Source organism: Lagenorhynchus albirostris, chromosome 8 (genome assembly GCF_949774975.1).
Source record: "Lagenorhynchus albirostris chromosome 8, mLagAlb1.1, whole genome shotgun sequence".
Taxonomy (NCBI): Eukaryota; Metazoa; Chordata; class Mammalia; order Artiodactyla; family Delphinidae; genus Lagenorhynchus; species Lagenorhynchus albirostris.
In genome coordinates, this window is record NC_083102.1 from 64,251,829 (window position 1) to 64,279,151 (window position 27,323).

The following is a 27,323-nucleotide window of genomic DNA, read 5'->3' on the forward strand; positions in this document are numbered from 1 at the left end:
GAACAATACAATAACTGATATGAAAACTACACTAGGAGGAATCAATAGCAGAATAACTGAGGCAGAAGAATGGATAAGTGACCGGGAAGACAGAATGGTGGAACTCACTGCTGCAGAACAGACTGAAGAAATAAGAATGAAAAGAAATGAAGACAGCCTAAGAGACCTCTGGAACAACACTAAACGTAACAACATCCACATTATAGGGGTCCCAGAAGGAGAAGGGAGAGAGAAAGGTCTCGAGAAAATATGTGAAGAGATTATACTCGAAAACTTCCCTAACATGGGAAAGGAAATAGTCACCCAAGTCCAGGAAGTGCAGAGAGTCCCATACAGGATAAACCCAAGGAGAAACATGCTGAGACACAAAGTAATCAAATTGGCAAAAATTAAAGACAAAGAGAAATTACTGAAAGCAGCAAGGGAAAAATGACAGATAACATACAAGGGAACTCCCATAAGGTTAACAGCTGATTTCTCAGTAGAAACTCTACAAGCCAGAAAGGAGTGGCATGACATATTTAAAGTTATGAAAGGAAAGAACCTACAACTAAGATTACTCTACCTGGCAAGAATCTCATTCAGATTTGATGGAGAAATCAAAAACTTTACAGACAAGAAAAAGCTAAGAGAATTCACCACCACCAAACCAGCTCTACAACAAATGCTAAAGGAACTTCTCTAAGTGGGAAACACAAGAGAAGAAAAGGACCTACAAAAACAAACCCAAAACAATTAAGAAAATGGTAATAGGAACATACATATCAATAATTACCTTAAACGTGAATGGATTAAGTGCTCCAACCAAAACACACAGGCTTGCTGAATAGATACAAAAACAAGACCCATATATATGCTGTCTATAAGAGACTCACTTCAGACCTAGGGACACATACAAAGTGAAAGTGAGGGGATGGAAAAAGATATTCCATGCAAATGGATATCAAAAGAAAGCTGGTGTAGTAATACTCATATCAGATAAAACAGACCTTAAGTAAAGAATGTTACAAGAGACAAGGAAGGACACTGCATAATGATCAAGGGATTAACCCAAGAAGATATAGCAATTATAAATATATATGCTCCCAACACAGAGCACCTCAATACATAAGGCAACTGCTAACAGCTATAAAATTGACAGTAACACAATAATAGTGGGGGACTTGAACACCTCACTTGCACCAATGGACAGATCATCCAAAAAGAAAATTAATTAAAAAATACAAGCTTTAAATGACACAATAGACCAGATAGATTTAATTGATATCTATAGGTCATTCCAACCAAAAACAGCAGATTACATTTTCTTCTCAAGTGCACATGGAACATTCTCCAGGATAGATCACATCTTGGGTCACAAATCAAACCTCAGTAAATTTAAGAAAATTGAAATCATATCAAGCACCTTTTCTGACCACAATGCTATGAGATTAGAAATCAATTACAGGGAAAAAAACATAAAAAACACAAACACATGGAGGCTAAACAATACATTACTAAATAACCAAGAGATCACTGAAGAAATCAAAGAGGAAATCAAAAAATACGTAGAGACAAATGACAATGAAAACATGATGATCCCAAACCTATGGGATGCAGCAAAAGCAGTTCTAAGAGAATTTTATAGCAATACAAGCCTACCTCAAGAAAAAAAAATATGTCAAATAAACAATCTAACCTTACACCTAAAGGAACTAGAGAAAGAAGAGCAAACAAAACCCAAAGTTAGTAGAAGGAAAGAAATCATAAAGGTCAAAGTAGAAATAAATGAAATAGAAAAAAAGAAAACAATAGCAAAGATCAATAAAACTAAAAGCTGATTCTTGGAGAAGATAAACGAAATTGATAAACCATTAGCCAGACTCACCAAGAAAAAGGGGGAGAGAACTCAAAACAAAAAAAATTAGGAATGAAAAAGAAGTTACAACGACACCGCAGAAGTATAAAGCATCCTAAGAGACTACAACAAGCAACTCTATGCCAATAAAATGGACAACCTGGAAAAAATGGACAAATTCTTAGAAAGGTATATCCTTCCAAGACTGAACCAGGAAGAAACAGAAAATATAAATGGAGCAATCGCAAGTAATGAAGTTTTAACTGTGATTAAAAATCTTCCAACAAACAAAAGTTCAGGACCAGATGGCTTCACAGGTGAATTCTATCAAACATTTAGAGAAGAACTAACACCCATCCTTCTCAAACTCTTCCAAAAAACTGCAGAGGAAGGAACACTCCCAAACTCATTCTATGAGGCCACCATCACCCTGATACAAAAAACAGACAAAGATACTACAAAAAAAGAAAATTACAGACCAATATCACTGATGAATATAGATGCAAATATCCTCAACAAAATACTAGCAAACAGAATCCAACAGCACATTAAAAGGATCATACACCATGATCAAGTGGGATTTATCCCAGGGACGCAAGGATTCTTCAATATATGCAAATCAATCAATGTGACACACCATATTAACAAATGGAAGAATAAAAACCATATGACCATCTTAGTAGATGCAGAAAAAGCTTTTGACAAAATTCAACACCCATTTATGATAAAAACTCTCCAGAAAGTGGGCATAGAGGGAACCTACCTCAATATAATAAGGGCCATATACAACAAACCCACAGCAAACATCATTCTCAATGGTGAAAAACTGAAAGCATTTCCTCTAAGATCAGGAAAAAGACAAGGATATCCACTCTCACCACTATTATTCAACATAGTTTTGGAAGTCCTAGCCAAGACAATCAGAGAAGAAAAAGAAATAAAAGGAATACAAATTGGAAAAGAAGTAAAACTGTTACTGTTTGCAGATGACATGATAATATACATAGAGAATCCTAAAGATGCCACCAATAAACTACTAGAGCTAATCAATGAATTTGGTAAAGTTGCAGGGTACAAAATTAATGCACAGAAATCTCTTGCATTCCTATACACTAATGATGAAAAATGTGAAAGAGAAATTAAGGAAACACTCCCATTTATCACTGCAACAAAAAGAATAAAATACCTAGGAATAAACCTACCTAGGGAGACAAAAGACCTGTATGCAGAAAACTATAAGACACTGATGGAAGAAATTAAAGATGATACAGATGGAGACATATACTATATTCTTGGATTGGAAGAATCAATATTGTGAAAATGAGTATACTACCAAAAGCAATCTACAGATTCAATGCTATCCCTATCAAATTACCAATGGCATTTTTTACATAACTAGAACAAAAAATCTTAAAATTTGTATGGAGACACAAAAGACCCCAAACAGCCAAGCAGTCTTGAGGGAAAAAAACAGAGCTGGAGGAATCAGACTGCCTGACCTCAGACTATACTACAAAACTACAGTAATCAATAGAGTATGGTACTGGCACAAAAACCAGAGATATAGATCAATGGAACACGATAGAAAGTCCAGAGATAAACCCCTGCACCTGTGGTCAACTAATCTATGACAAAAGAGGCAAGTATATGCAATGGAGAAAAGACAGCCTCTTTAATAAGTGGTGCTCGGAAAACTGGACAGCTACATGTAAAAGAATGAAATTAGAACACTCCCTAACACCACACAGAAAAATAAACTCAAACTGGATTAGAGACCTAAATGTAAGACTGGACACTATAAAACTCTTAGAGGAAAACATAGGAATAACACTCTGTGACATAAATCACAGCGAGATCTTTTTTGATCCACCTCCTAGAGTAATGGAAATAAATAACAAAAATAAACAAATGGGACCTACTGAAACTTAAAAGCTTTTGCAAAGCACAGGAAACTACAAACAAGACAAAAAGACAACCCTCAGAATGGGAAAAAATATTTGTAAATGAATCAACAGATAAAGGATTAATCTCCGAAATATATAAACAGCTCATGCAGCTCATTATTAAAAAAACAAACAACCCAATCCAAAAATGGGCAGAAGACCTAAATAGACATTTCTCCAAAGATGTACAGATGGCCAAGAAGCTCATGAAAAGCTGTTCAACATCACTAATATTAGAGAAATGCAAATCAAAACTACAAGGAGGTATCACCTCACACCAATTAGAATAGGCATCATCAGAAAACCTACAAATAACAAATGCTGGAGCGGGTGTGGAGAAAAGGGAACCCTCTTGCTCTCTTGGTGGAAATATAAATTGGTACAGCCACTATGGAGAACAGTATGGAGGTTCCTTAAAACACTAAAAATAGAATTACCATATGACCCAGCAATGCCACTACTGGGCATATACCCAGAGGAAACCATAATTCAAAAAGACACATGCAGCCCAATGTTCATTGCAGCACTATTTACAATAGCCAGGTCATGGAAGCAACCTAAATGCCCAGTGACAGACGAATGAATAAAGAAGTTGTGGTACGTATATACAGTGGAATATTACTTGGCCATAAAAAGGAACGAAATTGGGTCATTTGTAGAGACGTGGATGAATCTAGAGACTGTCATACAGAGTGAAGTAAGTCAGAAAGAGAAAAACAAATATCATATATTAACACATATATGTGGAACCTAGAAAAATGGTACAGATGAACCAGTTTGCAGGGCAGAAACTGAGACACAGATGTAGAGAACAAATGTACGGACACCAAGTGGGGAAAGCGGTGGTGGTGGTGGTGGTGGTGGTGGTGTGATGAATTGGGGGATTGGGGTTGACATATATACACTAATATTTATAAAATGCATAACTAATAAGAAACTGTTGTATAAAAAAGTAGAACAAAATTAAAATAAGATTAATTTTCAATGATAGGTTTTTTTAAATGAGTAAGTTATATCTATTATTCTTCCCTTTCCAGACATATATAATACATAATAAGATAAATTCTTAGACTACTAAATTGGTTCTTAATTCCTGGGCATATTCCAATATCTCAAATTAGTTTCAAATTAGTTTGGGATATTCCAAAATATCTTATTTCTAATGAAATGAGACAATTTTACCTGATTTCTCATTTTGAGGAGCGTCTATCCTAGAATCAATTTAATGAAACCTTTTCTAGTTTATTATTTTATTTTATTTTATTTTCTTGAAATGCTTTAGACCAAAAGAACAGTTATTTTGAAATATTTTACTCAAAATAAGGAAATGCCCAATATAAAGAAAAGGCAATTTTTTTCTACTTTCAAAAATTTTACTTACAAATGTTAAATTTGTGTGAGATTATTAATCATGTCATTATAAATGTAACTGCCTATGTTTTGGAATTATTAGTAAATGGGCTGTCTCATACCAATAGAAAACATCAAGTATAAAACATCCAGCATAAAATTTTCAAGCACGTAAGTTCCATGTAATAAATAAGCTTTTTCATTGTAGCAATGAATAGACAACAATTATCACAGAAATACTACCCTATGAGAAATACTAACCTACAGTCCTACTGCTGATTATGACCAAACTAAAGGATATCATATGTTATTTAGTTTTTAAGAAAGTAAGGGGATAAAAGAAGAAAATCTGGATAAAATTGTCAATGACATTGCTTTATCAATAAGATTAATGCCATTAACATTTTTAAAGAGTTAATGCTAACTCTTTTTGTCCCAAAAGCTTTTAAAATGCCTTAAAAGACTTTTCAAATCAACATTTTCTATTCTTGCGCACTATGTGGTTTAATTTATTTGCTATTTCAAGGGTATTTAAAACAGAAAAAGCATGAAAAGAAACTCACGTTTCAACTATATAAAATAATCACACTGTAAAAACTATCCATTATTAAGTTTATAATCTTATGTAATATCCTCAGGATTTAAAAAAATTCTGGTGATTTAAAACAGTGGTTAAACTAGAAGTTGATTCTTTTTTTTAAATTTTTATTTATTTATTTATATTTTGGGGGGCTGCGTTGGGTTTTCGTTGCTGCGCACTGGCTTTCTCTAGTTGCGGTGAGCGGGCGCTGCTCTTTGTTGCCATGCACAGGCTTCTCATTGTGGTGGCTTCTCCTGTTGCGGAGCACGGGCTTCAGTAGTTGTGGCACTCGGGCTCAGTAGTTGTGGCTCATGGGCTCTAGAGCACAGGCTCAGTAGTTTTGGCACACGGGCTTAGTTGCTCCGCGGCATGTGGGATTTTCTTGGACCAGGGATCAAACCCGTGTCCCCTGCATTGGCAGGCGGATTCTTAACCACTGCGCCACCAGGGAAGCCCTAGAAGTTGATTCTTAAATTGAGTCTCTCTAGTGAGAGTCAAGAAGCATAAGTAAAAGCAAATAAGGAACTGAAGGAAAACTGTCTCTATTTGTCGTGAGAGTAAAATAAAAAATAGGAGACAGTGTCATTTGTGACACTGAGAGACAATGTGATCACTTACTGCATAAGTCACCTGGAGAATGCTCACATCTTTCTCAGCAGCAATGAGAAAGGACCCTATCCTGGAGGGTAAAGAATTAACAAAGTATCTGCCATGATATTAAAGGGTCTTTGTCTGTGAGTAATGAAAGCAAAAACAAACCAAACTGGGAACAAATCCTCGTCTTGTAAATGCCTCATGTCATGTTAAGCGTTGGCAGAGGTACAATTTGATCATTTTTCTCTTTCCTTTATTCCCATCCTTTGGGTCATATAATTGAAACTGTACTGAATCTGGTCCCATGGCTATTTCTTGCCACTAAGTAGGTTGAGAGCCATGAGTACTGAGAAGATCACTCTATATTCTTTTTGAAATACATAAGGCCACTATACATTCTTCTAGAATCAATGTTAAAGGAAACATTATTAATAAAGTTTAGAATCCTTTCACCTTGATCTATAGTATAAAGTTATTTAAGTCAGTTTTGGCATAAAACTTATTTGTTTGGTACACTAAAAGCTGTATTATTTTCTAGAAGGAAGCCAAAATTTTATGGCATTTATGCCAAACCAGGATTACACAGCCAGCCCCATGTAAGAATAAAAACATTGCTCAACCAAAGGAACTTGGAGGTCCCAGTGAGAGGGTTCCTAGGTGAACCTCCTTCAAAACTCTGCAGATAATACCTTCTTTACATGAGGAAGGGCATGATGTCCAGTCACTGTATGGCGTCACGATACAGTCCTTCCTACAAGGAAGCAGGCAGGGCTTCACTGTTTCAGGTCGAAGGCTTTCAGGACACCTGGGAAAAGCAAAGGGAAACTACTAGACCTCTACAGTAATCCAGAAAACCAGGTAATTTAGTATCTTTAGAATTTTTATTGCTGAAATTGCTAAACAGGCATCAATCTGTATTATTTAACTTAACCTCTAGGATCCTTTCTGCTTTTGACAAGGGCTATAAAACCAAAATAATTATTCCAAACTGAAACTCCATAAAGTTTCTCAAGGCAGGAAGTGTAAATTTAATTATAGTAATTGTGCTATGTAGAAGAAAATATAATAATTCTATTTTATCCATTTATAACAATCTCTCCATTAATAAATCTGTATTTTGCAACATGCTTTATAAGAAATTTATGGAAGTTCAAATTACCAATTTAAGGACCCAAAGCTACATCTTTGTATAACTAAATAGGCTTATTGCCAATTATAATCTTCCAGGTTATTCTGTACTTTATTTTTACAAAATATGTTTAGCACAAAATAAATTTATAATGGAGTATATTCTATACATAGTATATGCTCAAAAACCAATATTGTATTTACAGCTAAGTATTTCATAACAAATAAGTAAAAAAATAATAAAAGTGTATAGCTCATTAAGATAAACAATTTTTGCTTTATTCCTGGTTTCATTCACTGTCTCTACTCTTATCTTTTCTTCCATTTTATTCCTAGTTTTAAATTATTGGGTTTTAAATATTTTTATAAATTACAATATTTTTAGAACAAAAAGAGTGAATATAAATAAAACAAAAATAGCCAATAAGTAATTTAAAGAAAAATAAAACACTATGTTCTTGACATAAATTAGAGTAAAATTAATTATTATTTTATAAAAATACACCAAAAATATATTATTAGGAAAACAAGAGAAAAATAATGACAAAACACTGAAATGTCTTACACTATATAAGGTTTTCACTTCCTAAAAGATAATTTTAGGAAGCTGATATATGAGTTTTAAATATACTGTTTTGTTTATTGTATACTTATTACATGGTTTTCAAACTTTCCAATTCTTCTCTGCATCTTCACAATCTGATTCTACTATCATTAGTGGTCAAATGTTGGTCAGGAACACTAGAAGAAGATGTATATTATGACAACAAAATATAATAACATAATTCATGTAACTAAAAGTACTTAATGTTCTGATTCCTAAGAAATTCTCTTTTGAGGTCATATCAATCTCTGACAAGTGAGCTAAGAGGCAGTGAAGAAATAAACCAAACAATCAGTATAACTGTTGCTGGAATAATTTGGCAAATTAGTGAAAAATGGGATTTAAAAATACTCCCCATAGAAGAAGCCAAATTTTTTGTTAAGTCAAGATAAACTCTTTCAACAAGTAAGTTAATCAGGTTTTCAGAACTGAACTATGAGTGAAAAAACCAACATCATTCATTTCCTTCTCATAATTTCTTTACAGTGCTTTGCTGACACTTCATTTTTAATATATCTATAATTTTTTTATCTACATATCCTATCTCATCCAGAAGTATTATGTTCTATTCAGCTATACAGATACATGCCTTTCTCTCTCATTCTGTAACACTAGGGCTTATTTGAAAGTGGATTTTAAAAAAATATATTGGATTCAACATTTCAAAAAGAAATTATCTCCCTGGTTTATGTTGAGTATAGGCTTGGATTTTCCTAATTGCTATGCCTACTCAAGGTCATGGACGGCAAAGAAATTTAGATGAGAATCATAGAAGGCAACGTTTTTTTACAATTGAGTTTATAAATCACTAGAATTATAACTTCACCTACATGCTTAACCAGGAAATATTATATGGCAAAACCCACATATAATCCTGTTAATTCTTTTGAAACTATGGAATTATTGATTAGTAATTATTATTGGAAGCACTCCTCCTCAATGAGGCAGTTTTATAACTTTAACAGTGGGAGAGCATTACTCAATTACATGCTCTTCAAATTTTAGCCCTCAATAAATCAACGGAATTTACGTTATCATTGACAACCTCCAAAATTCTGTTTTATATGGTTTAGAAATTTCCTTAGCAAGATACTTGGTTAACTGTGGAGAAAAAAATTACTAAAAACAAAGCCATTTAATGAACACACAAAGATAAATTATACAGCCTAGATTACATCCAGTAAAATGAATTCAGACTTCCTTTGGTGAGGCAATTGGTTCAGTCAACATGCTTCTTTTCTCCTTTGTACTGTTTGTATTTAGTGTCTGTGGTTTAAATCAAGGAATTGATTTCCCCCCAAATCTTATTCAAGGTCAAATTAAACAGATGTGATAGGAGTTGAAGTTTGTTACTCGGAGGATAGATAAGATCAATAACATTGATTTTACCATTGCACAGTAATCTGTTTTATTAAGAAGAGTTTAAAACAAGGTTTCTATTTGCATTTTTGTTTCAAATGCCTAGTACTGAAAAGCAGTTATTGAATTTAACCTAGTATTTAGGCATAAGGGTAGTAACATTTTCTTTTGAATTCACAGTATTTGCTTAATTTTTTAGAACTTTAAGGGCAAAGTAAACCCATTTGATTTAAGAAATCTATACTTGTATCCAGGTCATTGAATAAAGGCTGCAAGGGTAAAGCACATTTTTAATGGATTATTGTGGTGGTCTGACATGGGGCTTCAGGATACCCTTTCTACTCAATGATTTAATAACATTAATCCACCAGGCTTTTCCACACATAGGCTTGTGCATATGTACATCCACTGCTCAGAAATATATTTTGTAGTTTGCATAAGTGAGGAAAATACCAACAGCAACATCTAAAAAGTGATTAACTGCAAAATAGGAACAGAGTGAGCTTACCCATAGAAGCTCAGCACAACAACCCTCCAATCTGTACCATGACAAGTTAGTCAGGTTATAACCCTCTACACTGAATATTTCTACCTCTCTGCTTGTCCCAGAAAGACCCACAATTCTCCAGTACTTGGGACTTCCGCTTCTGTTGTTACTGCTATTGAATTTTAATACACTGCACATTAATATCCTTTGTTAGATTCATTACAACTTTAGCATTATTTCTATTAAAATATTGGTTTGGGGCTACCTATTAAGCATGTGGAATTGTTTTTCAGTGTGTTCAAGTCTTTTAGCATGTATTTTCTAATATATTTCTTAATTTCAAAGTACATAAACAAATAAAGTATGGGACAAAATACTGCTAATGTCCAGAACCCTGGCCATTAGTAAAAAAACAACTCATAATGGGATTCTTATTTATCCCCTGGAGTTTGTCATATGTCAGTTACATTATTATCCTTTCCCTGAAACACTAAGAACTATCTCAAATTTTTAAGAGAAAATACAATTTCTAAGGTTTATTGAGTGCTTACATTACTACAATTTCTTTTCATTAAATCCTTTCAAAAATTTTTGAAAACTGAAGCCAGAATCTGTTAAGTAGTATGCTTAAGATCACACATGATACCTAAGCACTTAGCCAAGTATTTGGAAATTATGAGGCCATTTTTATATCAATGCAAACTGATGGGTTTTACTTTCCATGTTTCACATGGCTAAGATGATTTGAATTTTAAAAGATTTATGCTGTCTAAATCTCAAAAGGTAAAGAGTTCCTTTTTCCTCTTGGCATATATATATATATAGATATATATATATTTTTTTTTTTTTTTTAAATAAGTTTATTTATTTATTTATTTTTGGCTGTGTTGGGTCTTCCTTGCTGCATGCGGGCTTTCTCTAGTTGCGGAGAGTGGGGACTACTCTTCGCTGGGGTGCGTGGGCTTCTCACTGCGGTGGCTTCTCTTGTTGCAGAGCACGGGCTCTAGGCTTGTGGGCTTTAGTAGCTGCAGCATGCGGGCTCAGTAGTTTTGGCTCGCGGGCTCTAGAGCGCAGGCTCAGTAGTTGCGGCGCACAGACTTAGTTGCTCCGCGGCATGTGGGATCTTCCTGGGCCAGGGCTCGAACCCGTGTCCCCGGCAGTAGCAGGAGGATACTTAACCACTGTACCACCAGGGAAGTCCTTGGCATATATTTTTATAACTGATTAACTTTGTCTAAGAAAGAATTAGCCCAGTTATGCTATGACATGTTTTTGTTTATATTTCTCACAAGGCACATACAATATGCCAATTCTCTAGTTCTTTGCCCTCCCCTCTAGCAAATCGTTTGCCTTGTTGTTACGCTACTGGTAACTACAGTAAGAAACTGATGGTTTTTCTGCTTATTATAACACTCATCCTATCCTAAGGCTCTCTCTTGGGAATAAATGGCTTATTCATTTAACCATTAAAAGATGTAATAATTTGGCCTCAGTATTTTTGATATAGTACTTTCTAGGGGAAATGAAAGGCAGAGCATAGAAGGCTACTGCCCAATTAAACTAGATCGGCAGCCTCCATAGCCTACGGATATAAAGGAGGTCATGGATGACCTCCACTGCTAGGACTTCATATACTGTCATTATTGATCAGCCAGACCAAAAGCAAGCAGTTCTTTCATTGCTTCACTAGCTCAATAAAAGCAGAAACTGCTACTGTAACACTGAAAGTAGATACCACATAGAAAGATTTCTAGAGAATTTATGGATCCCAGGTACAAGACTCTCAAGCTGTTACAACTTTATCAGTGGCTGCATTCAAAACCAAGAAGTCTTACTCTTGAGGCCAGGTATGTATGATAAGAATCAAATGCTTCCTTTCATGAAGCAAGTAAAGCCTAAGCCAATCCCTGCATGGCTGGCCACAGAATTTACTGTTGTCATTCTAAAGCCCTTACTTTTTGGGTCCCACTTGGCCAACATTGACCCGCACACAGATGACTTTTCTTGTCTGCATGCCAACAGAGCAAGAGGCCTCCCCGTTCCAAGTTGTAGTTGTGTTGAAGGATGAAACTGAGGTGTCCTCGATGCACTGGCCCCAGGGACCAGTTTGCCAGTGGTACACAGTACAGGGATGCTCGTTACAGCTGCGCACCTCTTGCAAAGCACTGCTATTTGGACACTGAGCTCCACCTATAAAAATGGACAACATTAGCAGATTAGATATGGTGGCAACAGGAACCTTACCATTCTCTGTTCCTTGTAATTAACAATAACAATGATACCTGCCACTTAGCACATGTGACCAGCGTACTGCTAGGAAGGCAAATTGCATAGTAAACTTGGCATGGTCTGGCTTAAAATTTAAACTATGTGGTATATATGATATTTGGTTTGGGGCACTCAGGAGGACCTCAAAGAGAGAGGCCATTATTCACTAGAGAAGATAAAACTGAGGAACAAATAAAGCCTATGTAATTGCTAACCAGGGGAAACATGGGCATTGAGACTCTGTGGATGGAGAAAACCCAGTGTGTTTTCAAATGCTATCCCTCAAAATGAAAGCCTTAATTACAGGTTTCAAAGTGCTGATTATTTCAATGAATTAGGATTTAGGGTGATTAGAAACAGGGGTTTTAAAATCAACTGATGCTTTCTGACTTTCCATAGCATTATTGGAGAAGCCATGTAGTAATGATAATATCGTATTTCTTCAAATCTAAGATGTGACTGACTGTGGGATAGACCATCATTTTATGTGTCCCAAAGAAAGAGAAATGGCTGCAAATTAAACGACAATACTTTTTATCAGCTCTAATTTTTACTGTATGCTTATTGAAATTGCTTTGTATGACCTACTGACATAATTTAAAAAAATATAACCCTTTTACATACTTTAAAAGGGACAGTATTCCTAAAACTTCTTTACATTCAGAATCCAAATATTTCAAGTAGCTTTTAGACTCACACTCATCAAAGTTTGTGTTCTCCTACACTATCATCTCTGTGGCATCAAACGTGTTCATGATGCAGGATTTCTTCAAGAGTGTTCCCCTGTTGTCTCCAGCGTTTTCTTCCAGGATACTGGTACCTATTTCTAAGTTCTGATGCTGTTGCACTTTTTTTTTAATTTTTTTTTTTTTTTTTTTGCGGTACGTGGGCCTCTCACTGTTGTGGCCTCTCCCGTTGCGGAGCACAGGCTCCGGACGCGCAGGCTCAGCGGCCATGGCTCACGGGCCCAGCCGCTCCGCGGCATGTGGGATCTTCCCGGACCAGGGCACGAGCCTGTGTCCCCTGCATCGGCAGGCGGACTCTCAACCACTGCGCCACCAGGGAAGCCCTTGCTGTTGCATTTTTAATCATACCAGAAGATGTCTATGAATGAGAGGTTTAAGCAAGCAACTGAGGAATGGTTTACTTTCCTTCCTCAAATGGCCCTTAGCTGTTTTTGTTTCTTTGTTTTTGGCAGAAATATCATGAGGTTGCTATTGCTCCCAGGAATAACAATGAAATTCACATGTACTAGCAATGAAAACTGTGTTATAACTGCTGCTTGGCCACAGTGATTTTAAAATGCATCCATTGTGGATAAAGAAGATGTGGTACATATATATATACAATGGAATATTACTCAGTCATAAAAAGAACAAAATAATGCCATTTGCGGCAACATGGATGGACATAAAGATTATCATACGTGTGAAGTAAGTCAGACATAGAAAGACAAATATCATATGATATTGCTTACATGTGGAATCTAAAAAAAAAGCATACAAATGAACTTATTTACAAAACAGAAATAGAGTTATGGATGTAGGAAATAAACATGGTTAGCAGGGGGTAAGGGGGGGAGGGATAAATTGGGAGATTGGGATTGACATATACACACTATATATAAAATACATAATAAGAACCTATTGTATAGCACAGGGAACTCTACTCAATACTCTTTAATGGCCTATATGGGAAAAGCATATATAAAAAAATAAGAATGTATATATGTATATGTATAACTGATTCACTTTGCTGTGCACCTGAAACCCAACACTGTAAATCAACTATACTCCAATAAAAATTAAAAAAAAATACCTCCATTGTAAGATGTAGCAATTACAGAGATGATGAAGGGTAAAACAGATGTGTCCTTTAATCAACAGAATATGGTGTGGAGTTGTCAATATGGAACTTTTTTATGTGCTAGCCCCATTATAAGTACTTTGTAGATGGGACCTCATTTAATATCCACAGCTGCTGTACAAGGTAAAAACTATAAAGTGGATGAGTCCATACAGATTAAATGATGCGGCCACAGTAACAGGAATTTAGGAAGTTTCTTAACACTATGCTATTTATAATGTCAACTATGAAAATACAAAGCTTTATATTGTTAAAAGCAGAGTATTGGAGGAATTTATTGCTTTATTAACAATTTGATCTAGTCAAATTTATGTAGTCTCTGGATTTCATCTTAAGAACAGAAAATAACTGGTTGTTCATGTGGAATGGCAGAAACCTTGGGTGTTCATCACACATATTTGTAATAGTAAATGGAGGAAATATTGAACATAATAAGAGGTGGGTTTTAGATATTAGGAAAGCAAGTCTAAAGAAGTTAAAAAAAATAAGAAAAAGTGATTCAATAGCTAGTGACCCTATTATGGAAGATGGCCTCTAAAGCTTGAGATTTGGGTAAAAGTCATAAAAAAAAACACCCTGAGCTGATCTTTAGGTGTCATTTCATTTGTGAGTAAGGACATCCCGCTATTCAGCACATATAAATCAGTAGGCAGTTTACGTGAGAATTTAACTGCAATTTCTAATCACTTATGCAGTGTTGAACATGGGATCAACATGCGAATAACCTGCATTAAACAGCATTTCATTGCTGTCCCCTGCTTCATGAAGGAGAAAACATCTGTCACAGTTCATATCCTATCTTCCATCACTGGAAGCAATAAGTTTAGGATTTGAATAGGAACGACTCCTAAACCTGCTAATTGGATTGGGGAGAAATAAATGAGCACTCTTATTACCCATTGCCCTGAGGCTCTAGATTTGTTCAGCCTTATTTCTCAGGAAAACACAGGCTAATTGCAGACATTTTACATAACCATTTTAACCATACCTTCATATTAATGGTGAAATTATCCTTCTTCAACAAAATAATGTGTGTCTTTACTTAGCCCATTTTCACTTTGAGTACACGTATGCTATTTAAATTGTGATTTTAAAATTCTGAATTGTTTTTGACATTGGAATTCACTGCTTGGCTTTGAAAAAAATAAGAACTTCTACAACATCAGCATAAGGTGTCCAGGAGCTACAAGATAACTGTTTAAGTTTACAGACATAAAGACTATCTATTTTCTTGCCCCAATCCACGTTAAAGCCACATCAGCAGTTTGGGGCTGATGTTAAGATACTTGCACAGATAAGCCCCAATGTGGTCTTAATTATAATAACAATGTGGCAATTTGGAAAGCATGGCTTGGAGTAATCAGTCACTGCAGCACGGTCATGTTGTTTGGGGAATAATTTCATGGTTGAAAAATTGATAGATACAATACTGAATTTACTTATTATTTATAGGAAGATCTAATTCCAGACATCTGGGAATATTCCCATTTCTGTAGTACTGGGGAGATTATAAAATGTCACCTGTGACAGAATTAGTGATAAGCATATTTTTAAAAAAATCCTCTTATACATAAAAACATACGCTTCATACTAATGTGACTATTTAGATTTTCTATCATTCCAGCAAAAAGAAAGACTTTATAATACTTTGATGAAATCCTGCTATATAAATAAACTTTCATGTCCATAGAAAAATACCAACTATTATGTGAAACTTCTCTCTTAGGAATTAAAAAGTGACTTTTCCTCCCCACATCAAGATCATAAAAAGCTTGATTAGGAAACATTTAACAGAACTATGGTGTTACTGGGTCTGGCATTGAAGTCCTTACAATTTAGACGGCCAATTGAAAAAAAATAACCTTTTCAAAACATTAATTAGAAACCTATGTACTGACTGCAATATGCAATGGTTACCTGCGCTTCAAGGGATAACTAGAGGGGCTGGAAATAATTCTTGCTACTCTCAAGGATCTTATAATGCAGTGGAGAAAAGTAATAGGGGGATAAGTTGAGCAAAAAAATGAGTATAATTCTAGGTAGAATAAAATAATTATGTTAAAAGAGGTATTTTGTATAATTGGGATTCAAAAGTGTAAGATTACATTAGTTTGAGGGGTAGTAAAAATGACTCAGGTTATTGAGATAAGGCATTGATATGAGTTTTGAAGGAGTAGTAGTTTAATAAGCAGAGTTCTGGGAAGGGAGAGAAGGAAGGGAGGATTTTATTTAAGCAGAAGAAAAAATAAATAAAAGCAAAGGTGCTCAGGCAGGCATGACCCTGGGAATTAGTAACATTGATGCAGTCAATTGGAGTAGACAGTCCACACAGGGAAGTAACTGGCAATAAAGAAGTGGACGGGGCTCAGGCTAAGAAGAGGCAGTTACAGTGTACTATGAATTACAGTTTTAAGATACTTGTAACTTTGCCTGCTACTGCAGCCCTAATTACTTTGATAGCAGAACACTGTGGATGAAAAGAACATTGGCAATGGCATGATTTCAGGGAATTTAATTGGAAGAGTGTTAGCCATAGAGAACCTCAAGAGACTCTGCTGCAGCCCCTACCCCTTCCACTTGTTTCCCCTTGTAGTAAAAGGTAGAAGACATCCCAGGGTGGAGTCTGCATAAATCCTGCCTGGTGGTCCTGTAGGAACAGACTGAAGCAGAACTCCTTTTTCAAAGTCAGTAGTAGGAAGATGAGGAAGTGGCAGTATTTGCTTAGAAGTCAGAGTTATGTGTGTATAGACACATAAAATAGATCCTGGGTTCTTCAAATTCCTCTAGGAAATATAAATACTCCCTGATTCTTAGAATTAATATCATTTAACTATAAAAACTAAGCAAGATAAAATAGAAATATTCCTCTCCCCAATGTTTTATACTGCAAAATATAATTTTTGAAGATACTAATTATTTGAGAAAAATTTTGGTCTAATTTTATTCAATTGTCTCCATTCTCTGCATGTACAAAGCAGGTGTAAAGACACACTAACATTTTGCTGAAGTTATAATATCAGTTCATTTTGAACTTTACAAAAATAAATATTCTCTCATTTCTTGCTTTGTAAGGGTAATTGAATCTATAATGAGAACTAACAGAAGTTACTGCTATACTCAGTGGGAAACATTTTGAAAATCATTTTTCCTTTTTAAACCAAGTGTGTTAAGAATCTGTAACACAAGTTAAAAAATGGAGAAGGCCATAAACCTAACATCAGTTTAAAATTTTTCATTAAAATTCAACTTACTACTATTTATATTAAAAACATGCCAGACTTAAATGTTAAAAGACGGCATCCTTTTAGAACTCCTGAAATAATTCTGAAGTAGCTCTTGGAATCCATCCTGTAGTTTTACAAAATACAGGGAAGATTTTTACCTCAAAGTATCAAACAAATCAAAAAGCAAATTACTAATCTTATTTAACTAAAAGTCAATGCTTCGGAAGTAAGATACAAACACATACACACACAATTTTATTTTTTAAGTTGAAAAGAAATATTTTTACTTTCTCCAGTATATTATCTATCTCCAGTTGCTATCATTTGTGATTTGGTTTCCAAATGACAATATTTCAATAAGAGGCATTTTATGACATTTTTGTGTACTGCCGGTACACAAAATAATAGGTTACATAATGTTACTCAAGATGCTATGAAAAGCAATTGTATTCAACTTGTTTTCATTCTATTATTTTTTGTTTAACTTTGAACCAACCTCAATACTATAGGAAAATTAAAAGTATTATCAATAGTTTCTTCCCTTGGATCACTTGGAAGAAGTTATTGAAATGATACCCTATTACCCTAAAAACTTCAATGTGTATTTCCTGCAGTCAAGGGCATTTTCCTACACATAAGCACATTCAATATTTAAGATCAGGAAATTAACACTGATACATTATTTCCATCTAATCCTCAGACCCATTCAAGCTTGCCAACTATCCCAAAATATTCTTTATAGCAAAAGGACCTAGTTCAGAATCAAGTGTTGCATTTAGATGTTACGACTTGTTAAGTCTCCTTTGATCTTCCTCAGTCTTTCCTTAATTTTCATAATTTAGACACTTCTGAAGTTTAAGGGCCAGTTATTTTGTACAATGTCTTTCAGCTAGGGTTTGTCAGATCTTTCCTCATGATTAGATTCTACAATATGTATCTGTGACAGAGATGTTACAGATGTGATGTCATGTTCTCATTGCACCACACCAGGAACACAGGCTTTGCATGTTCCCCATTACTGATGATGTAAACTTTGATCACTGGATTAAGGTGGTGTCTGTCAAACTTCTTCATTTAGGAGGATACTTAAGATTGTAAATATAATGTTCTTCATCAGACTTTCAATTAATACATTTATTTATATCAAATATGGTTTCATGGTTTCCTCTCTTATTTAAAGAGTTATAACCAGCTGTTACCATTATTTTGGCATTCACATTGTTCCTGTATGTGGCCAGTGGGAGACCCTTCAAGCTAGCTTCTGTGACCTTTTGACATTTTCTCCTCTTCCTTCCTTTCTGGCACAAGATCCTCCAGGCGCATCTTGTACTTTTCCTATCTCAGCCTTAGAATCAGCTATTTCTCCAAAAAGCCCTGGTTCCTTTCATTGGAGAACGGCATTACACACCAAGACCTGAGTGCTGAATGCACATATTCTATTGTGGTCCTGCTGCTCTCATGTCATTTCAGTGGACAGAGCTAATACATGTATACATCCATAATATGAATATATATCATACTTACGTTTGTATTTTATTTCTATGCCTAGATTTATAAATTGGACACCATGAATTCACACTGATAACTTCAAGTTCCAATATAATACAATAGGGTTTATCCTAGTTTTCTTTTTTTTTTTTTGGTACGCGGGCCTCTCACCGCCGTGGCCTCTCCCGTTGCGGAGCACAGGCTCCGGACACGCGCAGGCTCAGCGGCCATGGCTCACGGGCCCAGCCGCTCCGCGGCATGTGGGATCTTCCCAGACCGGGGCACGAACCCATGACCCCTGCATCGGCAGGCGGACTCTCAACCACTGCACCACCAGGGGAGCCCTAGTTCTCTTTCTTAACATACTTATAACTCCCTTCTCTAGCAATAAGAAACCCAACTCCTATTATGTTTAATACATGTACCTATTTGGTCACTGCCCCACCCCAGATTATTCCAATCTCTCACTGCCATCTTCATTGCTGTACCCATAGGATATCTTCATCACTGTGCCCATATTCTGACACCCTGCATTCGGCCACCCCACATTACTGAAACCCTCCTCATCCCTGCTTGGCTCCAACACCCCACACTGGGCTGGCCGCTTCAACGCTGGGATTCTCTCTTCACCCTGCTCGTGCTCTGGCATCCCGTCTTGGGTAGCTGCTTTCACCCTCTTATATAATCCATGGTCCTCCCCACCCCGACCCCTTTAGACTTCTCAGTGTCTCTGACACTTCATGCCAGGCCATCCTTTTCCTACGGGGGATGCTCATCTCACTCAGCCTGGGCTCTGACAACCCACCCTGGGCCACTGCAGACCCCCCACCTGCTGGCACAGATGCTCAACTGCTTGGTTCCACTTAATGATTTTGCATATACAATTGTTCAGGAAGAGAGATACAGAGCCTAGAAAGGAAGGGAAGGAAAGCAAAAAGAAAGTATAACATGAGGAAAAGGAAGTGCTATTCTACTATTCTATCATTCTTTTAATAGGAACAAAGAAATAATAAGTCATAACATTTTAACAGTGGAGAGCTTATCTACTGCACTGGGGCCACATGGAATAATCCTCTATCTCACTCACACACACACACACACATATATATGGAAATAGATATACATATAGACATAGAGGTAGACACACACATGCATACAGACATACAAAAAAAAAGACAGGTAAACCAGGGGTAAGACCAGTAGCCAGCACTCCTCTCTTTCTAGCACACAGTAGGACTATATTTCCCCTGCCCCGCTTAAAATTAGGTTCAACTTCAAGTCATGATTATATGATTTGCTTTGATAGTGAAATGTCAGTGGAAATGACACAAATCACTTCTGGATGAAAGAATTTAATTGCTGATGCTTTTAAATCAGCAGAGAGACTCCCCAGCTATCTTCTTCCTCCGGCATGAGGATTGTGAGGTAGGCCTTCATATGCAGGTGCAATGCTGAGACATTTCATGTAGGACAGACTGCCTTGGAGAGTCACCTGTCACTGCAGCAAAATTCCCAAGAGGGAAAAATAATTGTTTTTTTTTAAAGTTACTGAACTTATGGCCTGTTACTGCAGTACAACTTAATGTTTCCTTATTAATACAAAGACGTTATATTACTGAGATAAATAAAAGTACAAATGTATAGGTTGCAGCATTTATTTTGTAAATCCAGATAAATACATTTTTCCTGTAAGTTATTTCATGAGAAAGTTGTATAATTTCATGTCTTACGTTTACTCAATATATAATTTTATTAAGGTGATCTTTTCCCTTAAGGTTATCACATTAATTTTCTGATCCACAGATAATTAAGAACATTTATGACATGTACAAAATACTAATTCTTGGGGAATAATAGAAATACCTGCTTTTGTGTAGAATTATAAAGGGTTAGCTAATTGGCAGGGAAACATATTTTAAAACTTCCTGCAAATGCAGTTCCTAAATCATTTAAAAAATAGCTCAGAATTAAAAAAGGCTTAGTTTGAAGAAAAGAAAATGTGTTTCAGTGTCCAGCAAATAATAGGTATTATATCGTTTTTGAAAGATAAATTCTTCATTAAATATTTCACATAATTATACCAGTTTTTGTAGCTGTTATTAACAGAGACAAATAGCAGCAGATTCCTCATTGCCAGAGTTTCCTCTACAGTTTCCATTTAAAAGTGTGTTTTGAATTCATGCCTTTATGATTAACTATATACACATCTGTAATTTTCCAGCACGGGCTGCTTATGATGCAGCTATTAGCCTTCATTAAAAATTATCGAAGTCCCACACTTTCAAACTAAGTGGATGATACATACCAAACAACAATCATAAATTTTTGCCTTTAAAGCATTCTATGACCTTTCAGTGTGAAGCATCATGTCTATAAAAATAATGATCTGGTGAGTTCTGCAAACATGGCAAAATCTCAGCCATGTGACTCATAGGGCGAAAAGTCACTTATTACTAGTCACACAGCAAGTGTCTGCAGAGTATAATGGATTTATAGGAAGCAGGGTGACCACAGATCTAATTTTAATGAAGCCCAAGACATGATCTGAGCTGATAGAGTGTGAAGTCTGAATATAATCTATACAAGGTTAGAGTTATTGTTTGACAACATAAGGAATATAATTTTGTCTCTAAAAGGTTCTATTTTTCTATTAGGTTCCACAGATACATTTTTCTCTTGGTAGCAAATGATTAAAATTATATTGAGGTGACAAGAAAAAGTTTTTGGACACTTTAAAGAAAATTCTAAATTTTCTCATAGGTTGACTATTTTAAATATGTTAAATTTTCTCCTATGTCTTAAGTCCAAGGTAGTTGTATTTTTGCATAGAATCACATACACAGATAGCAAGTTTGATTAAGTAAGAATACTAGCAGATTTCTATCACTAAAATGCTTCATAAGCAGAAAAATGAAATAGGCAATATGAAAACTCCTCCAAAATTGATTACTTGGAGGTATACATAAAGAAACATGTGCTTACTACAAATAGAAATCATTATTTACCAGTGTTAAATGTGAATGGAGAAGTGTCATTCAGCCTGATAACATTTAAATAACGTACGCCTATATTCTTGAGACAGAACATGCCTTAATGTGACAGAACTTGACTTATTTCTACGTTTTCCTTACTCCTGTGTTATTTTCCAGAATGACAAGATTAAATATGACATTATATCACCCAGTCACACAGAGGCCAAATTAGCATCTGGATACAAGCTTGAAAGACAATTACCAAGAGCCTTGTATTACTCGACAATAAAGCTTGAACAACTGAACTATGAATATATGAAAAACCTGTGCTTTATTCACCCAATAGGGTGAAATGATTTAGGAGCAAAGTATTTTAAAAATGAACACAGTCTACATTCTGGATCTCAGAGCCTATGCTCAGGAACCTGAATGCTAGAAAATCCATGCAATTTTTAGTCAAGCAACAGTCATGCTGGTGATTATTTAAAATAAAGCTTACTATTTATGAGAAGGTAGAATACGATTTCATGGGGAAAATTGACTACTGAAATAGAGAAAAAACAATGAAACCTGACATTTGCAATGTGGAGAGTCATTTTCAAATTTTTTTCACAGGTTTAACACTTTCAAGTAGAAAGAACTTGAATTATTAGGAGGGAGAAAAGGCAAAGTGAGTTCACTTTCCAAAGTCTTTTTTATTAAAGATCTATCTTGAAGGTTAATTTGGGGGAACAGGAGCAAGCTGCCCAATATGTCAACAGATATTAAATCTCCTTGGATTGCTGGATTTCTGGAAGTTGATTTTTGTAGAACATCCATCGTATCCAGGCTACACAAAGAAAATGCACACCAACTTCTGGAAGAAACCTAAGTCCCTTCTGAACCTGGTGACCTTACCTTCCTCTCCTGCATAGGCCAGGATGGACCGTGCTCGTATCTGTTTCCCTTCTGTGGTTTTCCCCGAGCAGGTGTGGGAGCAGGACGACCATGCAGACCACGTGCTGAGCACACAGTCCTTGGGGCACGGGGCATCGCAGGCAACAGGGATGGGGAAGATGGCGTCTCTGCACAGCTGTCTGTCAACTTCTTCTCCTGGGAAAGACATCATCACCAATAGTCTATCATTTTTAAATAATGTAAAATGAGCAACTGAAACCAGGTGGGCACCAACATAAACAAGGTTACTTCCCTCTTGTTCTTGGTTAAAAGCAAAACCAAAAGAGTCACGGCATACTATAGCCAGATGTTAAAAAATTACCAGGAATGAATAGATAGACACATAGATAAGACAGATAGATCGACCAATTGATTCCTAAATGAGGCTTCTTTATTATCAGTGTTTGGGTGTGTAGATCAAGCTCATTGTTACAAGTATTTTATGCTGTGATACCTGCCCAGGAAGTGATTTTTATACTTATATTATTAATCTTTGCAATAAAGAGCATCAAAGAAATATGTCCATCCCCCTTTATTTCATTATTGCAGATGAGCCATCATTCACAAATAATGAGTCCATCCATAGCATGTACCATTGGTTTTCCTGAACCAACTCATATTCTCTTATTTGCAAACTCTCTTGTGTCTCCCAGAGAATTTATTTTTGTACAGTTGGCAACCTTTTTCTTTCATTAAAAAACTAGTCCGGGGCTTCCCTGGTGGTGCAGTGGTTGAGAGTCCGCCTGCCGATGCAGGGGACACGGGTTCGTGCCCCGGTCCGGGAAGATCCCACATGCCATGGAGCAGCTGTGCCCGTGAGCCATGGCCGCTGAGCCTGGGCGTCCGGAGCCTGTGCTCCACAACGGGAGAGGCCACAACAGTGAGAGGCCCGTGTACCACAAAACAAAAAAAACAAAAAAAACCAAAAAAAAACTAGTCCGTTAGTTGGAAATAGCCAGGAAACATAAATAATAGGATGGTAGTATAAAACCACTGGCTACAGTGATCCCATTGGGAAAGGGGCAAAAAACAACAAGGTAAGCTAATGGCAGAAGTAAGACTGTGTCACTCCAGTGCTTAAAACTCTTCAGTACTTTCCTACTGCTCTTAAGATGAAGGCCAGATTTCTCAAAAGTTTATGAGACCTCAAATGATGTGGCTCTTGTTTTCTTTTCTAGCTTCCTCTCAGTCCACTCTTTCTGTTACTCACAGAGATCTAGAGACCGGCACTCATCTAGCGTTTGAGTAAATGAAAGGATATATACAAAAGGTCAGTGAGAAGGAAAATATTGTTGCTGTTAATAAATGCCAAAGAAAACTAGAAGAATTACAAATAAATGACCACAATACAGTATGAAAACGTCTGAACTCTGTGGCTTAGCTGTTAAGTACAGGTGCTAATGAGGTCAATGGAACAGAGTAAAACAATATACAAACAGGCAAAATTAATCTGCTGTTTTGCCACAGAATATATCCATAATTCAGAACGGGTGTGTCAGAAATGTGTGACTTGAGGCATTAGGCATTCAGATGAGAAAGGGTGACGAATCATGCCCTTCTTCATTGCTATAAGCCAACAACTCAAAGCTGTTTGTCACTGATGGAGGGTTAGGAGCATCTTTTGAATGGACAGTCCTTTATTCATGTATTTGAAAAACAAAGACAGAAAATCAGAAGTCAATTGGAAATGCTCTAACATTAATCGCTACTAGTTTGTAGGGCCTTAAATCATTAGGCAAAATCAGAAGTCAATTGGAATGCGTGTTAGTAGCCACTAGTTTGCAAGCCTTTAAATTGTTAGGCTTGCTCACTAGTAAGTAAGACTCACTAAAATGACTGTTGGGTCATCATTATATTATTCATTCTTCTTTAGTTACTCGGATCTGTAAGAAGATCTCCTTTAATTCTGCTTTTACTGGCTTTAGAGTTTGGCTTACATCCCAATAAATGGTATGATATAGATTGTATGGTAGATACAATATAAAAATCATTATACTCCAAAACATGTAATATTCTACAATTTACATAATGACTCTTGTGTGTACTAGACTTTTTTCTTAGTGCAAAGAGGGGCTTGCATATGTCTTATTTCCTTTGTTGCTATCTTTTATTGTTCTATCTACTCTCGTTCACTTTCATTTCCAATATTCTGTGAAAAGTAAGGCAAGTTTGGGGCGTATAGTCAACCAGGAATTATAGTTTTCTGTTTTCTATAATAGTTACTTAATCATTTCTATTCAGAAAAATTTAACTCATCCTGCAACATTAGAGGAGAGTGTGCTACCTGTGTGCAATTACATTAATTTGCATGACATAAATAATACATTCCTGTTTCTTGTAGTGTAAACCTAAGGGATGTACAATTTTAACCTTTCTTGCTTTTTGAGTTGGTCTTTTTTTTTTCCCCCAACCTGTGTCTCATACCTTATGTTAGATCTTTTTCACTTACCTTTTTCTGCTTAATCAGGTGTACTTTCCTGTAAGCTAATTCCTTCTAGAGTCCACCCTAACCCTCTGTGGAGCTGTTAAGAACCACTTTGGATCCAACCTCCAAGGTTTCAGCATTTGACTTCACTTTCCTCCCTGGCAGTCCCCCCTCTACACACATCCCCCCCCCCACGGTCCCACAACTTGGTCAGGTGTGACCTTGCCCCTGTTTGCCACTCTAATCGCTCCTGATTGCCCATCAGGGTCTTGTATCCAAATAATGGCATTATGCCCTAGACACAGTGACTTTTTTTCCTTTCCTCCTACAGACCAATCTCACTGTTGCCTTTGCATTCTCTCTTCCTTTTTCATGAAACTTTCATATCTTCACACAGCAGACTGCTTCTCAACATTCAGGTTTCAGTTCAATTGTCTCCTTGCTAGAGGAGCCTTAACTGACCATACACAATCTCACAGTAAATTCATTTTATTTTCGTGATAGTTTTAACCACCACTAGAAACTATTTTAATTAATTGTTTACATGTTTATTATCTGATCCTACTACTAGAGTACAAGCTCAATAAGGGCATGTTTCTTATCTGTCTTGTTCATTATTTTATACTTAGAACCTAAAACACTGCCTGGCACCTAGTAGACACTAGATAATCTACTATGTGAATAAATGAATTAAGTTTAAGCTGTTGTTCTAGGAAACAGAATGTTGGACTAGACAAATATGGATTTAAGTACAGTATTTCTTAAAATACCATGCATTCAAGTGGTCTAGGACTTTGCTAAAGTGTATTCAGTGGACAGGCAGCACATGCATCATCTGGAGTTTGCTAGAAATACAGTCTCTCAGATCCCACCCATAAATCATAACTTGTATTTTAAAAAGATCCCTGGGTGATCTGTATACAGGTAAAATTTGAAAAGCATTGCTCTAAGATTTTTTTGCCTTTATTCTCTTGTGGTTTGATTAGAACTGAATTGCCTCTTGAAAGGGCAGCTATATAAAACGAATTCATCTGGATTTCCTACCTAACATCATTCACTTCTCTGTGGGACTTCCCTTTATACTTCTCTTTATACCTGGGTGAAAACATTCATTCAATGAATAGTTACTGATTGCTCATCTTTGGTCAGGCACCATGCTATGAATATTGTATACATCATCTCAGCTAATTGTGCCAACAGCCTTCTTTTTTTTGAGGTATAATTGACATATAACATTAGTTTTAGGTGTACAACATAATGATTCAATATTTGTAAATGATCACCACAGTAAGTCTAATTAACATTTGTCCCTGTACATAGTTACCATTTTTCCTTGTGATGAAGATTTTTAAGATGTATTCTCTTATCAACTTTTAAATATGCAATATAGTATTATTAACTATAGTCACCATGCTATACATTATATCTTCATGACTTATTTATTTTACAACTGAAAGTTTATATCTTTCACAGCATATTTCTGACATGGATATTAATATGTATTTTTCACTTTAAAGGAAATTCAAGCTCAATAAGTTTAATTTTACTGTCTCAGATTAGCAGAAGTTTGACTAAAGAAGCAGAGATTTGTACTGAGTTCTAACCAACTCTCCAGTCTACCTTTTTAACTGTTATGGTGGTAGGGAGAACTTGAGATGCCAAAGGAGATAAGAATGGATGAGGCTTTGTCTGCAAAGAAGTCAAGGAACCAGCAGATTTTTTTCTTTAATCTTTCTGAGGTTAATTTCTTGCTATTCTGAATGTGATGCCAACACTTAGAATCCTTCTCATGCTTGACTTTGTGTATTAAATATACTATATTTTTTGGCATGCATTTCCAACATGAAAAGTTTCGAAGGACTGCTTTGCTTTTACGTAACATGCTCACCCCTGACCCCACATCAAGCTCTAGGCATTTTAACCAAATCTTAAAAAAATGCATATTTTACATGAAATATATAACACAGAAGTAAATGAATCACTGTCCACATATTACAATTTACATCTTACTTTGAAGCCTTAACTGAAGCATATCTTATTCAAACTTGTTTGTGAAACACTTTAACAAGAGGTTGAGAAATAAAATGAAAATGCTTGGGTTTATTTATTTTTATGAACTCAAAAACATTTAAATATTTAAGTTGGTGACACCCATTCAACATTTTTCTCCATAAATATAATCTTAAGAATGTTTTTAATAATTTATCATTTTAATCAACTTAAACATGTATTTTGGCACTTTAACTCCCAAATTTCCCCTTT

At 35.8% G+C, this 27,323-nt stretch overlaps 1 protein-coding gene across 1 annotated transcript in view; it reads right to left on the reverse strand.

The window, feature by feature from the left end:
- THSD7A (thrombospondin type 1 domain containing 7A) overlaps nucleotides 1–27,323 on the reverse strand; it is a 455,380-nt gene that overhangs the window by 79,240 nt on the left and 348,817 nt on the right. The window contains exons 7-9 of the mRNA XM_060157103.1: nucleotides 22,598–22,792; nucleotides 11,838–12,072; nucleotides 6,994–7,109 (exon numbers count right to left, since the gene is read on the reverse strand). Of these exons, the coding sequence (XP_060013086.1) occupies nucleotides 6,994–7,109; nucleotides 11,838–12,072; nucleotides 22,598–22,792 (546 nt within the window). The remainder of the gene's footprint in view (nucleotides 1–6,993; nucleotides 7,110–11,837; nucleotides 12,073–22,597; nucleotides 22,793–27,323) is intronic.